Consider the following 17708-nt stretch of genomic DNA (forward strand, 5'->3'; position numbering starts at 1 on the left):
GAAGCTAGAGCTGGTGTATTCAATTAAGAATGTGCAGATTATGACCTGCTGAATGAGGGGCACAAGACACCCACCCAGGGTCCGCAGATAGCTCTCTCAGCATCCAAGCTCCCACTTTGGGGAAGTGAAACCCATTGGGTTGTTTCAATTAAAGGTGCAGTTTTAATACACCCACCTGAAGAAGTAGAGTCACAAGGTTTATTATTACTTTCAGATCCCAGAAGTGAGGAGTGAGGAGCGGGGAAAGAACTGGAGGAAGGATAATCTTCTGTCCTAGGCCACAAGGGAGCAGGAGATAGAGAGCAGCGTAGCAATACCTATTACTTATAAGGTAGTTGGGACAGAGAATACTAACTCTTCCTGGAGCTTAACTCTAAGTGGTTATAGTCACCCTTTGGTATCTGAGGAGGATTGGTTCCTGGACGCCTGAGGATACCAAAAGCCATGAATGCTCAAGTCCTTTATTAAAGTGGCGTAGTATCTGCATATAACCTATACACATCCTCCCATATACTTTAAATCATTTCTAGATTACGTATAATAACTAATACAATGTAAATGTTATATAAATAGTTCCGGTAGGTGTGGCAAATTAAGTTTTGCTTTTGAGAACTTTCTGGATTTTTTTCTGAATTTTTTAAAAAAACTATTCTTTTGGCCATGCCACACGGCATGTGGGATCTTAGCTCCCCGATCAGGGACTGAACCCGTGCCCCCTGCAGTGGAAGCACAGAATACTAACCACTTGACCACCAGGGAAAACCCTCCCGAATATTTTTCATCTGTGGTTGGTTGGAACCACGGGTGCAGAACCTACAGATACAAAGGGCCAACTATATTTTAAAAGGTTCCCTGGGAAAGGCAAAGTGGGAACTTATGACCGGCATCCTAAACACAAGTTCTAATCTAAATGTCCAGTCTCTAGGTGTGAGCAGGGTTATCATACTGTAAAATGCCTAGGCAGCAACTCAGGAAAAAAAAAGTTGTTTTCCTCAAAAGTTGTTTTTCTCATCACAACCACTCAGCTTCAACAATTATTAAAACACAGCCAACTCTGTCATCATCATTACCCACTTCACCTCCACACTATTAACATCATTTCATCGAGCAATATATTTTTGCCTTCTTAAGAAACAGCTTTATTGAGGTACAACTGATGTACAATTAACTATACATGAAGTGTACAGTCTGATTAACTTCTGACACAAGTAAATACCTGTGAAACCATCATCACAATCAAAATAGTGAAGATACCCATCACCTCCAAAAGTTTCCGCATGCCCCTTTGCCTACCCCTGTTTTTCCTCTCATCGCCTATCCATACTCCCTCCTTCCCAGCAGGCAACCACTGATCTACTTCCTGTCATTGTAGACTAGTTTGCATTTTCTAGAGTTTTATATGAAAAGAATCATACAGTATGTACTTGTTTGTGTCTCACTTCTTTTACTCAGCATAATTATTTTGAGATTCACCCATTTCACTTTACTGCACGTATTAAAGTTTATTCCTTTTTATTGCTCAACAGTATTCCACATATAAATGTCTCACAGTCTGTTTATCCATTTACATGTTGATATACATTTTCCTCCTTTGATATCTCTTTTTAAGAATAGTGGTTCCTTCTCATGAAACCACCTACTTACTTGAACCTTGGAGGTTCCATCGGATCTTTCTGCATTTCCACCATTCGAATAACTCTCTGTTTAGCTCCAGAGTTGAAAGCCACTCCTTGTTGAGATGGTGTGTATCTAAAGAATGTAGATGAAACTAAAGGTATAACCAGTTCAAGTTTTCAATAGGCATTTTTCTTCTATTACAATCCTAAACTGGACTACATTGTCAATTTCTCTCACAAAGTATTAATCGAAAATTGCAACAATATTTAGGCAGAGCAGATAGCAACGGAAATAAGAGAACTAACAGCAATTCTGAATTATAAGCACAATGTAAACTACAGCTGTATTAATTTGCAAATAATCCATCACCGTCCATTTTGAACCATGGAAGCCACAGTGTTCAATTTCACAGATAAGAGGTCTAGAAAATAGCATCTATTTTGTAAGTCTGCACCTATTTGAGGAAAAAATGCCTCATAATATCCTCAGCAAGCAACTTATGGTTGGTAGTTTTTGACTAAGCACAGGCTGTAAAATGGAAAGAATAATGGCGGCAGTCCTACCAGCTCTAAATTTTCCATCAATATCTATATATGAATCATCTTTCCACATAAAGATTTAGTTGAGTGAAATCCCTCAAAATTTGGAAGTATTATAAGGATGCCTATTCTTATATAAATGATATTAATATATTATTCATATTTATAGTATACTATTATATTAAATAATTATAATAGTATTATACTATATAGTATTTCCAATATACTAATGTTATATATTATATAAAAATGGAAAACTATAATCATTGTGGTTTGCATCATATACTCTATGTAATTGTTAATTTCTAAAAACAAAAAATATGTTTTTAAAATAGCATAATAGCTAATATCTTAAAAGTGGATAGCTTAAAAAATTCTGCTTTCAACTGAATGCACAAAGAGTCAATAGGCTTCAAGTCATTATTCAAAAAACTGCATTTACAATTGTGACTAAAGATGGTGGAAGAATACCAGGACCCCCAACTCCAATCATCACTTCCAACATGAAACTAAAACCTCCAGGCATGATTCATACCGGATATACTGAGCAGGAGCCAGTTTATCAGCTGCTCGGACTGGCATGGCTGCAGCAACCTTCTGCGATACGGATTTTTCTAAGGCTACCCTTGTCTTTTCTGTTATCTGAAATAAGAAACAACACATTGAGTGGTTTGAAAGTTAATAAAGATGTAAAAAGTCTTCTAAAATAATTATATATATCAATTCCCAGATACCTCTTTAATGGCTTCTTCATCAGGTCTTTGCAGGTCTGGGTCATCTGCATTCATGACTTCTTTGGGAACCAGGTCAGTGTACTTGCTATAAATGACCTAAAATGTTCAAACACAAGCAGGCTTAAGAAAAGCAAAGAATGAAGAGAAGCAACCTCATTAAGTCATTTCAGAAGTCAAAATGTCCTCTCAGCACACTTATAAATTTAGGACACAGATTTTGTCTTTTAGATTTTAAAACCAAGGAAGTTTAAAATATATATACACAAATTGCTGCCCTGGCTATAAAAGTTAATAATTTTCCTCTGACCTCATGCATTTAAATTATTTGAGATCTTCTAATCAAGTCAGTGTCCAAATAAATTGTGCCAACAATATCTTATGCATCAGTGATCCCTATTTTTGAGGCTCACTAGAACTTGAAATTAATGATGATATAAACTGCCTATAGCACCATTATCTTGGATTACAAGCTCACTGGAATTTAAGTCAGGTTACTGAATAATTTCCAAATTCAGGAGGCCAAAAAAATTTCATTGACCTCACCCTACTTATAATGTTTGTCTTTTATGGCATCAACTCTATTCACAGACTAAGAAAATGAACATATGCCATGGTCAAAAAAATCCAGAACACTTTCTTCCATGAAAAAAAAATTCTATAGACATACCTTATTTTACACTCATTATCCAAGTTTAGGACTGTTATCTGATTGGGAGGCCTCTGCTGAATAGAATATTACTGACTTTCATGTCCATCTACCCTTTCGAATACTTCCATAATAACTTACATGGCAGATTTTATAGAAAAACAGTAGTACTGGAAATTTAACAAATAAGCAGCATTCTAGATTTTGCTGCTTGAGTTAGGAATTCTTTGACACATACAGATAAAGGACAACTTATAAATATGAAAGAAAACCAAATTCCTGGGCACTTGAGATCTTCAGAAATTTTCTGCATAAGAAAATGTTTACTACTATAAGTCAAAGTCTTATATCAATAATTGCATTCTACCATGACATTCCTTAAAATAGCTTAAAGGAAATGCATGCTATTGCTAATTTCTCACTCCAAACAACAGAGCAAAAAAACTTAATGGCCTATACGACCTGACCTGGCTTTGCCTACAGCTTCAATCTTTCCCTGTACCTCTCGCTCCCTCATTCATTATGCTTCAGTCACATGGACTCTTCTGTTTTTCTAACACAACCTGCTTTTCCCCAATTCTGGGCCTTTACAGAGTATTGCTCCCGGTTCTTCAATTGGGTTCTCAACCTGAGTCTTGGTTCAAAGGTCAGGTATGCAAGGGTGAGGCCTGCTATGACTACCCTCACTAAAGGAGCAACCCCTCCCTACCCAATCATTCAGTGTCACAGAACTCTTGTTTACTCTCTTCAAAGCACTGCTTACAGTATGAAATTATTATCTATTTTAAATCTTTACCTGTCTTCCCCATTAAAGTAATAACAATTATAATAGGTAACATTTATTAAGCACTTATTTTGTGCCACTGTTCTTTTGCTTTATATATATAAACTAACCTAACTTTCGCATCAACCCTATGAGGTGTGCACAATGATTATACCTATATTATTGATGAGGAATCTCTTATTCATTAAAGTATCTCCAGTGCTTATAACAATGCCTGGTCCACAGGAGGCATTCAGTCAATAGTTTTTGTACAAATGATTGAATGTATGACTTTCAGAGATGCTCTATTCTACGCTAAAGGTACATATATTTTGGGCCTGCAGAATGTTCTATATAAGCTGTTGATTTCCTGGAAAAACTGTAACATGACTATAGACTGAAATCTCTAGCTTGTTTTTCTCAGGAATAAGAAAAGGGATCAGGTAAGAAATGTAGATAATTTACCACAAAACATGTCTATTGACATGGAAGCTACTAGTGTCACCATCCTCTCAGAGTGTTCATTTTGGAAGGGACCCTAAAGCTCACTCCAGTGAGAAAAGCAAGGCTCAGTGCGTTAAGATCACACAGCTCGTAGCTGACCTCAAAAGTCTTACTTCTTGGGCTTCCCTGGTGGCGCAGTGGTTTAGAATCCGCCTGCCAATGCAGGGGACACAGGTTCGTGCTCTGGTCAGGGAAGATCCCACATGCCGCAGGGCAACTAAGCCCGTGCGCCACAACTACTGAGTCTGCGCTCTAGAGCATGCGAGCCACAACTACTGAGCCCGCGTGCTGCAACTACTGAAGCCCGCGTGCCTAGAGCCCGTGCTCCGCATCAAGAGGAGCCACTGCAGTGAGAAGCCCACGTACTGCAATGAAGAGCAGCCCTGGCTCGCCGCAACTAGAGAAAGCCTGCATGCAGCAACAAAGACCCAACGCAGCCAACAAAAAAAAAAAAGAAAAAAGAAAAAAAGTCTTTCTTCTTTTCAGTATGGAAAAAATCTATATCATAAGAATTAAAAGTTATATAACAGTCTCTAGAAAATAATACCAAGACTGTGAAGAGTTAATTACTTTTACACAGTAATTGCTACAGGAAGGGATTCTACTCCCTGGTAGTCGTATATGCTCAACATAAAGTCTCAATACTAATTTAGCATACAAGAGCCATTTGCTGCTTCTTATTTGGGTATTCCAAAGTTAATAACCCTTTAAATGAGCATCAATAAGATTCTAGCATTTCACAAAGCTGATGAAGGACATCTGGAGAGCAAGATTCCTCCAAGGTATTAACTATAAAACCCCAAATTTTTATTGCCTGAGAACCAAATGTGCTGAAGAAACTCAGTATATCTCAGGGGGCAAAGGGACTGGGGAGGATTATCCGAAAAATTACAATATACTTTCCAAGGTATCAGGAGCACAAATGAGTTTTGTGAACAAGATAAAGTAATAACTCTTCTATGAAACAGAAGTTTTTTATTTCTGAAAACTGGCAAAGGATTGGATTGAGTAAAAGGATAAGCTTGTCAGCATAGCTACCATTTCAGAGGTAGAAAGAAAACACTGTCTTTATAGACATAGTTTGTGAAATCCTATGAACAAGGTAATAACATACAATTTATCTTGGGGTTAAGGTTGTTTGGAGTTTTTTGGGGGGGGCACTAAGGGGTTGAAGGCATTCTTTTAGGCAATATCATGTATGTAACATTTCCTATTTAACGATTTCAGAAGGAAAAATGTAAACACCAGGCTTTTTATTTCAAGATTTATGACTGAAGTCACAACTGGAAAAAAAAAAAAAAAAAGGATTTAGTTCTATTGAGATTTACTTAAAATTTTTTTTCTCCTTCCCAATTTTGTATTACTATTAAGTCTTGTACACAGTATTTACTTTACATTTAGAGAGATCAATCGCCTTAGACTTGCCCTAGAATATTATCCCTTGGAACCTTGCCTTGTTCACCTCTTATACGTACAGCTAGCATTTTCCATTCTTGCTCTTTCACTATTAATATTTCAGTGAGAAGTTCCTGGTTTCTGAAGAATGCCAGATCCCTCTGATACAAATCAGAAACTACTGCAGTATAGCGCAAATTCAATAATCCAAAAAGCGATTTTCATCCTATGTCAAGGACCCTGCATATCAGCATTCTGAATGACAATGAATTTTTTAAAAATCTCATTTTGTGCATTTAGTAGCCAATTCCTACTTCTAAAACAGGAAAACCAGTGGTTTTAACACAGGGCAATGCTAACGCCTCCAACTCCCCTCCCAGGGCCTATGAAAATACGTGAGCTGTTTCTGTTTAAGACAATGGTGGGGGTGCAGGAGGGGGCACTACTGGCATTTAATAGGTAGTGCCAGTTATGTTAAACATAATACAATGCTCAAGACAGTCCCAAGCAATCAAGAGTGTCCCTCTCCTCCAAATGCCAATGCATAGTTAATGTTGAATCATTACATGCAGTCTAGAACTTCATGCATTAATACATCCACTTTTAAAAATAACATATTAATTAAATTTGTATAAAGAATTCAAATGTATATTCCACGGTATAAAGTCCAGCAAAGAAATACATCCATCATAAACAATGTTAGAATACTCCAGGTAGTCACTCTCTTCAGTATCTTTCTTCTCAACTCATTGAGTGCCCTATTCTTTTTTTTTTAATCTTCATTGTGGTTATTTATTATGATTTTTTTTAAGCAGTCTTACGAGCAGTTTTCAGAGCAGTTTTCGGTTCACAGCAAAACTAACAGGATGTAGAGAGATTTCCTATATACCCCACACACGTACAGCCTCCCCATTACAGTCAGGGCTAGTATGAACCTGACAGTGGTACCCCTATAAACTACTAGTCTAGGGATCATTTCCAGTGGCTGATTTCTACACAAACATGTAAGGCTTTTACTGTGTAACGAACAATACTTTGGAGACCTTATTTGGCCAGAATACTGAAATCTAAAATTAAAACAGTTCAGTTTTAACATTTCTACTCTACTTTCAATACAAAAGAATCACCAATATACATGTAAAATGGGTTAAAACTGTATTTCATTCAAACTTACACATCCTGTCAATGTCAAATTATTGTCCTAAAATGCTGCTTTTTCCTAATAAATGAGAGGAGAGGTAGCACATACCAATAAAGCATAGTTATTATTCCAGAGAAGGAGAGGTGCACCAAAACAAAGGTGAATGAAGACCTTCATGGCCCAGGGTAAATTTCCAGTATATGCCCTGCATGTATAGGGACCTATTTTTCCTATTGCAGGAGTGGACCATGCTTCCTTAGTGGCTTCAGGAAAAGTGGCTTTCTGTTATTCAATAAATATTGCTATAATACCTCCAACAAACACTTCTGAATGCCTGTGTGTCAAGCTGTCAGGCACTAAGTTAGGTGCCAAAGAGGAAAATGAAAAGATATCATCTCTGTACTCAAGGAGCTTTTAGTCAAATGACATAGAACATTATTAGTGAATGTATAACTACAACAAAAGGATAATTGCAACAAAATGGATAGTTACAACTGCTACTTTATAGTAAACACAGGGAATAGGGAGGAAGGACACCCAATCTAGCTAGGGAGGATCAGGGACAGTATCCTGGAATAGTGAAGAGCGAGTTGCGACTTGAAAGCAATAGAATTTAGCCAGAAAAAAAGAATAGGGAGACGGCTTTCCCCAGCATCGGAGGGCACCCAGGGGAAGCTCCCAAGGTAAGAAAGAATGTGCCATAATAGGGGAGCTGCAAGAAGTTCCTCATAGCAGACATTCATAGGGAATGCCTGAAAGTTTCTTCTTCTTTAACAACTACCTGTTATGGTGATTATTTTGTATTGAAAATAAATAGAATGGCTAAAACTGGACTCTTTATTTTTGGATTTCAGTACTCTGGTCATGAAAGTTGATGCTAGGCTAGAAAGGTAAGCGAGGGGTCAAGTGTGCCATAAGATGCTTGGCTGGTTCTTATCCTGAAGGCTATGGAAAGATTTTAAGTGTGCATGCTTGTATGTGTTTATGTGGGGGAGAGAGGGAGAGAAACAGAAAAACGTGAATGACTGTTTCTTCAGGCAGGCAAGACAAATGCCAAGGAGATGGGTTCAGACTCTGCTGCAGTAAATTAAGCAAGAAAAAATAAGGGTCTGAACTAAGTAGCAGAGAAGGGACAATACTAGAGAAATGTTAAGGAAATAAGATAAATCATGGTGACTAACAACAGATGGAGGGTCTGAGGGAAACACAAAAGAATGGAATGATTGTTAAGCAAAGGCTTTTTAGAGAACATACTGGCATTATGTGTCACATTTGAAATGGGAATATCCTTTGACCCAATGCATAGACTACTAAGAATTTATTTTACACAAATACTCATGTGCAAAAAGATGCTTATATATGGATCTTGAATACAGCACTGTGTGCAAAACTAAAAAATTGGAAACCACTAATGCTTAGAATAGCTATATAGTTTTCTTAATGAAAATCTTCAAAACATCTTAAGTAAAAAAAAAAAAAAAGTCTATGGGAGTTATGAGAATTAAAATCTCATTCATGTAAAAAAAGGATGTGTGGGCTTCCCTGGTGGCGCAGTGGTTGAGAGTCCGCCTGCCGATGCAGGGGACGTGGGTTCGTGCCCCGGTCTGGGAAGATCCCACATGCCGCAGAGCGGCTGGGCCTGTGAGCCATGGCCGCTGAGCCTGAGCGTCCGGAGCCTGTGCTCCGCAACGGGAGAGGCCACAACAGTGAGAGGCCCGCCTACCGCAAAAAAAAAAAAAAGAAAAAAGGATGTGTATGTTTGAGTGTGTATGTGTGTGTGTGTATATGTAAAGTGGGAATACATGTAAAGTGAGGTTACAAGGGGAAGGGACGAGATCCAGGATACACTAGAATACACTTGGCAAGATTAGGTTTAGATAGAAGAGATTTGTTATAGAGACAAAAGGAGTAGTCAAGACAAAAAGACACGTGCAGGATAAAGAAAGCCGACAATTTTCTTCCAATAGTCTTATCTGCAAACAGATGGGGAGTCGCCTGTTAAACTGAGAGGGGATGGAGAGGAGTAGGAGCTAAACTTGGAGGAACATCAAGACAGCTCTGCTGAAACCTGAGATACAAATTTGCATGACTGCGTAATTGTTTTCCTCCAAAACTAGCAGCCATGATGGAGGAGCAAAGGATGGTCTATCATTAGTGCTGTCTTACAGGGTAAAATGAAAATGTCTGGGAGAGAGAGAAGCAAAGGACAGGTAGTGAAGGTTCTCAAGTACTTTCCCCAATATCTTCAACTCTAAAGAGCCCTTTTACCTCTACTTGGAGTATTTATTTATTAAAAAAAACCAAACTAGGTCTTAAAAACAGTTCCTTGGCTCTGAGTGTGGCTGCTCTGTGATGAGATTATTTAAAGTAAACTTCATTTTTGGTCTTTGGATTACTTTGTAAGCAGGGCCATCCTAATAGTAGCAAGTGTCAGTTTTGTACTTAATCAAGGGAGAAAGAAGTTTATGTGATTAATTCTATTCAAATAAACCATTAAAATAATTAAGTATCTATGTACTCTTTTTTTTTTTTTTTTTTTTTGCAGTACACGGGCCTCTCACGGTTGTGGCCTCTCCCGTTGTGGAGCACAGGCTCCGGACGCACAGGCTCAGCGGCCATGGCTCACGGGCCCAGCCGCTCCGCGGCATGTGGGATCCCCCCGGACCAGGGCACGAACCCGTGTCCCCTGCATCAGCAGGCGGACTCTCAACCACTGTGCCACCAGGGAAGCCCAGTATCTATGTACTCTTTAAGTACATGGAAGAGAAATAGAAGACTATAGACAAAACTAAATTTAATTTTTTTAGGGTGCTAGGATTGTAGATTTTAAAAAATTTGCTAGCCTTTAAAAAAGTTAGTACTATAAAAGAATTGTTTTTAATATACAGTGCTGTATGTCAATTATATCTCAATAAAACTAGAAGGGAAAAAAAAGAACTGTTTTTAAAATGTAAAACAAATACATAAAAACCCTTAAGTATACATAACCTATCATCAATTTGGGGAATTTCAAAGGAAAAAGTCATTGCTGTTATGAAGTCATATTATATTGTTCATATTGTTATGAAGTCATCTTCAGTTAGCCTAAGTATACGTCACTGTTACTTTTAACATAAACTAAATGGCCAGATTTATCATTTTTCATACAATTAAAAAAACTCCTCACAAAATATTTATCAATGGGGAAAAAAATCAATGAGAAGGTTACCTTGTCTTTTGACTGTCCCTGTCGAGCAATTGCATCATACTTAATTTTTCCTTCAGCATCCACCTGAATGGCCAGTGCATTTGACATTTTTTTCTTTCGTCCCATATCCAGGGGATACTGGGCCACGTGGATCTCTGGAAAAGCACCTCCATCTCCAAAATCCTATATATTAAAAAGAAATAAAAAGAATATTTAATAGTAGTTTGAGATTTAGGATATATTCACTTATTCAACAAATAACCATTGAACCCTTATTATGCTAGATGCTACAGAAATGGCAGTAAACAAAACAGAGGTCTCTGACCTTGTGGAGTGTATACTTTAGTGGGCAAAGATATAAGCAGCATAATTTTTGGCTTGTGATAAATGCCTTGAAAGCAATAAAGGGACTGGGAAGAGGGGCTATTTTCTTTATTATTTTTAAAATTAATTAATTTATTAATTTATTTTAGGCTGCATTGGGTCTTTGTTGCTGCGCGCGGGCTTTCTCTAGTTGCGGTGAACAGGGGCTACTCTTCCTTGCGGTGCGCGGGCTTCTCGTTGTGGTGGCTTCTCTTGCTGCTGAGCACAGGCTCTAGGTGAGCGGGCTTCAGTAGCTGTGGCTTGTGGGCTCTAGAGTGCAGGCTCAGTAGTTGTGGCACAGAGGCTTAGTTGCTCTGCGGCATGTGGGATCTTCCCGGACCAGGGCTCGAACCCGTGTCCCCTGCATTGGCAGGCGGATTCTTAACCACTGCGCCACCAGGGAAGTCCCAAGAGGGGCTATTTTTGATAGTGTGGTTGGGATAACCTTTGGGAAGAGGTAACATGAGCTAAAGCCTGAATGATGAGAAATCAGTCATGGGAAGATCTGAAGGAAGCATTTTCTAGGCAGATTATACAGCAAGTGTGAAGGCCCTGCTGCAAAAATGAGCTTGGCATGTTCTAGGAAATGAGTGTCCATTGGGGCTGTAGCTTATTGAGGGCAGAGGAGCAGACATATAGGTGATAAGTCTGCATGGGTGGACAAACACCAGATCACGAAAGGGCTTCTAGACCATGGCAACAATGTGGATTTTATGTACATGACAGGAAGAAATTAAACAAAATGTTTAGCATAAGGAAAAGATTTTTCATTTTAGCATACATAATTTTCTTAGTGAAGGACAGGTCATGCTATAGGTAGAGCAAAAATGTAAAGTATTAGGGAGTTCTCTGGTGGCCTAGTGGTTAGGATTCCGGGCTTTCACCACTGTGGCCCAGGTTCAATCCCTGGTCGAGGAACTGAAATCCCACAAGCTGAGCAGTACAGCCAAAAAAAAAAAAAAAAAAAAAAAGGACAGAATTATATTTCTTCTTCAGATTTTAACAACATCCTATTTATTCAGTGTTCCATGAGAAGCAAATACATAGGAAGGACCCAGAAATGAGTTTACCACATTTCTAACGATGATTATACAATTACTTAGAAGAGAATTAAGACTTCTAAAGTAGAACAAGCTAAGTCTGTCAATGAAGTTTAATATTACAAAAACGTATATCATCAAATTAACATATGAATGTTAAATATAATTTAAATAGTTTTGTTAAATTTAATAATACTTGCCCACACATATATATATTCTCATTTAATTCTTATAGTTCTTCAACACCTCATATTTTCATATGGAAAAAATTCAAGTTTAGAAAAGTTAAAAGTGATTTTTCTAAGGTCTCATGGATAGCTACGAGGACCTGAACCCAGATCTTTTGACCCCAAAAGTCTTTAAATTTTTTACTAAACTGAAATACCCTGGCTCAAAAAAAGGCAAATCATTTCACTAAGAAATGAGAGAAAAAATATATTAATATTAATCATTCAGAGGGGGTTTGATAGAAAAAAATTATGAAAATAGCCACTTTTATATGATCTCCTCCTTCAAGAAATATTCCATTAGATCCTGGATATATGATTTTCTAGGTACAACATGCTTACTTGCTAAAGAAAGGTCTGACATTTTTAAAAACAAACAATAAAGCTAAAGGAGATGTTTTCTTGTAAATTAGGCAGAAAATAGTTAAGGTATTCCCAAGAAAGGTCCTACCTGTAGCCAGGCCATCAATCTGACATGGGCTCAGATTTACTAGAGTTCTTCAACTGTAATAAGCACTTCAAGACTGTAGATGTGGCATTACATGGTCCTAAAGCTTGCCAGAAAAATCATAGCTTTTACTTTACAAACTAGAACAAAATGCTTTCTTCCACAGAACTTTCACTCTCCTCAAGAAGCACTCACAGTATTTCTACTAGCTGGCCATTTTGGTTTGATTTTCAAATAAACTGTTCTGCTCCACCAGGATATATGACACTTTTGACAGTCAAGTAAGATTTTAAAAGCTAATAGTACCTGAATGTCCTGATGCTGAAATGCAAGTAAGGATGAGATTTCTACTGTAGGTAAAATGATGCCTGCCACCCAACTCTAATCTATCAAGAGGCCAAAAGTAGAGCACCTGTAATCCCTAAAAAGAAACACTCAAGCCTTCTGTTAGATAATGACAAGTTCTGTTTTTTCTGCCACAGATAAGTCAGCATCACAGCTTCCTTGATATCTTTTATTTTGCTCTGCTTCTCACAAATTACATTATCAGTGAAAACAAAAGCAACAACAACAAAAATCCCATCATAAGTGTGGTAAGACTGGCTTTCACACACTAGAATTAATAAGGACCACAGGACAGCTGAACAAAAATCAACCAGAGAAACAAAAAAATCACCAGGGAATATGTTAGGAGAAGACATGATCTCTTTAGTTGAGTGTTCCTCTTCTAGGCTGTACAAAGAGTTGGGTAGGGCAGGGGTAATGACAAACATGAGAGAGGCTGAGGACACAGTTGCCTTTTTATAGGTGCTAAGCAAAATATTTCAATCCACTGAATACTTAGTTCACTATGATCACCACTTGCAGGCATATGAAAAAAAGCTAAGGACACTGGGCCCTTCCCCTTTGTAAAGTAAAATTATAACCATATAAAGACAGAACATGACAAAGTGATAAAATGAAAATAACTGGGTACAAACATGAATAGGCACAGAGGTTTTCAATAGGGCAGGTATATCCCTTGGGAATTGGATGAGGAAAATTTGCAGGAGTCAGAATGAATATAGGGAGATGGAGAACAGGAAGCGGCTTGGAGGAGGAAAGTCTCAAATGTCTGCGTTTCTCCCTAGATTAAAAAAAAGGTGATCAAGCATGGGCAGTATGCCCTGGAATTAGGGAAAGGAATACGCATTGAAGTGATGCACAAGATCCTGAGTAATTAGGAGAATAGGTGCTGCCAAAAAAGTTTGTTCTTTGGGAACAAGCTAGAGATATAAAAAGATCATTTCAGATTCCTCCTTCTCCCTCACTGCCTCTGAATCAACCAACAAATTCTGTCTCTTATACCTTCCCCCAAATTTATCTAATCTGTATGTTAGGATATATTAACATTCTCAAGTTGAAGATAGGAAAACAGATGAAGAGAGCTTAGGATCTGTCCAGGGTCACACAAAGAGTAAGGAACAGGGCCTCCCTGGTGGCGCAGCGGTTGAGAGTCCGCCTGCCGATGCAGGGGACACGGGTTCGTGACCCGGTCCAGGAAGATCCCACATGCCGCGGAGCGGCTGGGCCCGTGAGCCATGGCCACTGAGCCTGTGCGTCCGGAGCCTGTGCTCCGCAACAGGAGAGGCCACAACAGTGAGAGGCCCGTGTACCGCAAAAAAAAAAAAAAAAAAAAAAAAAAAAAAGAGAGAGTAAGGAACCCAGCTATAATGCAAAACAATTAATTAAAAAAAACTCGTCAGTGTTCTAGCCACTATACCAACAGGAAAAAAATCAGAAAAAGAAATGCTGCTGGAGTTTTCCCTGGAGGAAAGTTGTTTCTTCAGGGTGATGCGGCATTGTGCATGAAGAGGAGAGGGAGGGAAAGGCACCTGAACATGAAACCATTCTTTCATCTTCTTCCTCTTACTTTCCCATTATTTTCCATATACTATAATCCCCCCCAAAACATAAAGGGTTTGTTAGTTTCTTCTGTACATGAGTAACAGTTTGACATAAGAATAGACATAAATTGTACACTTCTTCAGTGATCATAAAGCAGTGAGAATAAGCAAGAAGAAAAAGCTCAATCTTCTGAGGGAAGTACATGTCTTGAGAGCTCACAACCAGAATTTCTATCATACTGACATTCATATGCAGAAGTTCTAGGGTTTACATTTATTTTACAAAGGTGCTATAATAATTTTCAGCACAATTATTTACCTCTAATAACCGAGGTATCCAGCCTTTCCGGTACCCGTATGGGGGAGGTTCTCTTCGGGAGGAGACCAGTGAGGTCTGCCGTGATCTCTGCGATCTTGCTTTTTCTTCAGCCTCAAGCTGGTCCTGAGATAGCTGAGTAGGTGCAGGTAAAAAGCTATAAGCAAAGATAATAAAAGTCAGAATTTTAAAAACTCTTATATTTGATTATTGCAATTTGGCCATGGCCGCTGAGCCTGCGCATTTGGAGCCTGTGCTCCGCAACGGGAGAGGCCACAACAGTGAGAGGCCCGCGTTCTGCAAAGGGGAAAAAAAAAAAAAAAAGAATATGTGAATAAGCAGTAGAGCTTATTTATTCAAAAATATTTAGTGGTTGCTGGGGTGCAGGCACTGTGTTAGGTAGGCAATGAGATGATGAACAGAAAATGACAGCTGAGTCTTGCAGGGGAGAGAGACAATCAAAATCACACAAATCCACAGTAATCCACTTACTAAGTCATAAGAAAAAGTACAGAGTGTTATGACAGCGTATGTCAGAGGGCTCTAATTCAGTTTGGCGGGTCAGGTAATGTGATGGCTAAGAACTCAGAGTTCAAATCCTACCTATGCCACTCACTAACCTGGATTAGTTGTTTACCTCTCTGAACCTCAGTTTTCTCATCTGTAATGACAGACCATAAGATTACCTATCTCACAGAGCTGTAGTATTAAATGACAGTACCCATGAACCACTTGGCACGGTGTCTAAATACCATTCAATATGTGTTCCATAAATATTTGATTATTTGGAGCTGTTCCCCAATTCCCCCAGTTTGGGTTAGTTGCACAAACTAATCACCCATGCTCTCACAAGACCCTCTATGTATCATTATTACAACATCTACCTTATTTATTGCTATCATCTATTTATTGACCTTTCTTTCTCTCATTAGACTGTAGGCAACTTGAGGGCAGGAATCACGCCTTCTGTTTCTTTTATTCCTAACTCTCCATGCATTGTCTAGCTAGCTCACAGCAGGGTCTACTTCAATGTTGGCAAAAGAAATATATTCACTCTTCCATTTGCACTCATTTTTATGTTACTTGTTCCTTTAAACAAGCCATCTCAGGATCTTTACATTTGCTTTCCCACTGCCATAAAGTATTCTATTTACTTATTAAGAATACTCTTCACCAGATTTTTTAGTGATTGCTTCTTAGTATTCATGTCCCTGCTCAATTATACCTCCCAACAGCTGTTACATGATCACCTTGTCCAAAACAGCATTCCACCCCACACTTTGAGTTACTCTCCATCCCTTTATTTGTATTTTATTCTTAGTACTTACTACCTGAACTTGCATTACTGATTTGTTTACTCCTGCAGTCTGTCTTCCCTAGAATGTAAGTTCTGTGAGGATAAGAGGTTTGCCTGACTGATTCAATACTGTAAAACCAACCCTAGCCTGATACATGGTAGACTTTCAACACATGCGATTTACTAACTGGATGAATGGAGTGAAACATTTTGGGCTTATACCACAGTTGTTTTCAGTAAACCATGTATACCCAATACATAGGAGGGATACAAAGACAGTAACAAAAAAGCCAAAATATTTACTTATGTTTCATTTCTCTTGTCTTTACCTTCTGTTGGAAGAACCAATCAGTAAAATGATCAAAAGGCAGAGTTTGGACAAACCAGTAAACAGGAAATCTGGCCTGGATTATGATTAGAACACACCCTAGCCTTCCAGGGGGTCTTAATTTTGTTGTTCCCTGTAAAGGATGATATTCCCATGAGGTACACTCCTATGGTGGGGTGGGCTGCATAAGCCAGCAGAAAGTCTACCTCAGTGTTTCTCAACTGGGAGCAAAATATCTACAACGTAGACATTTGACAATGTCTGGAGACATCTTGATTGTTAGAACTTGGGAGGCAGGGGGTAGAAAGGGGTTTGGAGGTTCCACTGGCATCTAGTGGGTAGAGGCCAAAGATGCTGCTAAACATCTTAATATGCGCAGGACAGTCCCATACAAGAATGAATTATCCAGTCCAAAACATCAACAGTGCCACTGTGGAGACATCTTAGTCTATCCTTTCCCCTTTACTAAAGAAAGCATATTAAATGCAAGTGATATTATTAGATACATAACCTTAAATACACGAGTTTAGAAAGTTAAATCAGTATGACTTTAAATCTTTAGTTAGTAACACCAGAACTGTAACACATCAGCATGTCCAGTCCCTGCTGTTAAGAATCCTTGGTAGATTTCAGAGAAAACAGTTCACCTGGAAACTTGAGACCATAACTAGAAACCAAATCAGCTAAAACTCAACAAAATCAGAAAGCTATGTAAGTCAAGGTATTTAAAGACTGAACTCTGCCCCTGGAATTTTAAGGAAAAAAAATAATTTTTTGGCCACGCCACGCAGTTCCCCCAACCAGGGATTGAACCCGCGTCCCCTGAATTGGAAGTGCTGAGTGTTAACCATTGGACCACCAGGGAAGTCCCTGCCACTGCACTTTTAAGCACACAATACCCACAATATCTCTGATATTTTTCCTTTGTGTCCTTTTCAAATTCCATCTTTTCCACAAAGCCTCTCCTCATAACTCGACTAGTCTTTGTCACACTTCTCCCATCTGGAGAGTACTCAATCAAATGTTTGCTGCCTGCAACATTTACTAAAGAACACGCTCCATTTCATTCAGCTCATTCCATCTAATTCTTTTTGCACTTAAGGTCAGTACTACACAATAAGCATTCTGTGTTGTTCTTTGTTTCATATCTGTATGCCTTGTACCCCATCTTCCTTGCAGCCAAAGACTGTCAGATTTCCTTCTGTATACACACAAGCCCTAGGATAGAGCAAGGCACCCAAAAGTAATTCCCAAAAGAATTTTCTGATTCTAATAGG

General features: G+C 38.5%; 1 protein-coding gene across 1 annotated transcript in view; it reads right to left on the bottom strand.

Moving 5' to 3' along the window:
• Positions 1–17401, bottom strand: part of SNW1 (SNW domain containing 1) — a gene marked incomplete at its 5' end in the record, with an annotated part of 33668 nt that extends 16267 nt beyond the window's left edge. Inside the window, 6 exons of the mRNA XM_079699195.1 lie at positions 1645–1749; positions 2692–2798; positions 2891–2986; positions 10548–10709; positions 14810–14963; positions 17331–17401. Of these exons, the coding sequence (XP_079555321.1) occupies positions 1645–1749; positions 2692–2798; positions 2891–2986; positions 10548–10709; positions 14810–14963; positions 17331–17401 (695 nt within the window). The remainder of the gene's footprint in view (positions 1–1644; positions 1750–2691; positions 2799–2890; positions 2987–10547; positions 10710–14809; positions 14964–17330) is intronic.
• Positions 17402–17708: the final 307 nt, after the last annotated feature.

This window comes from Hyperoodon ampullatus (genome assembly GCF_949752795.1).
Source record: "Hyperoodon ampullatus genome assembly, chromosome: 3".
In the NCBI taxonomy this organism is placed as follows: domain Eukaryota; kingdom Metazoa; phylum Chordata; class Mammalia; order Artiodactyla; family Ziphiidae; genus Hyperoodon; species Hyperoodon ampullatus.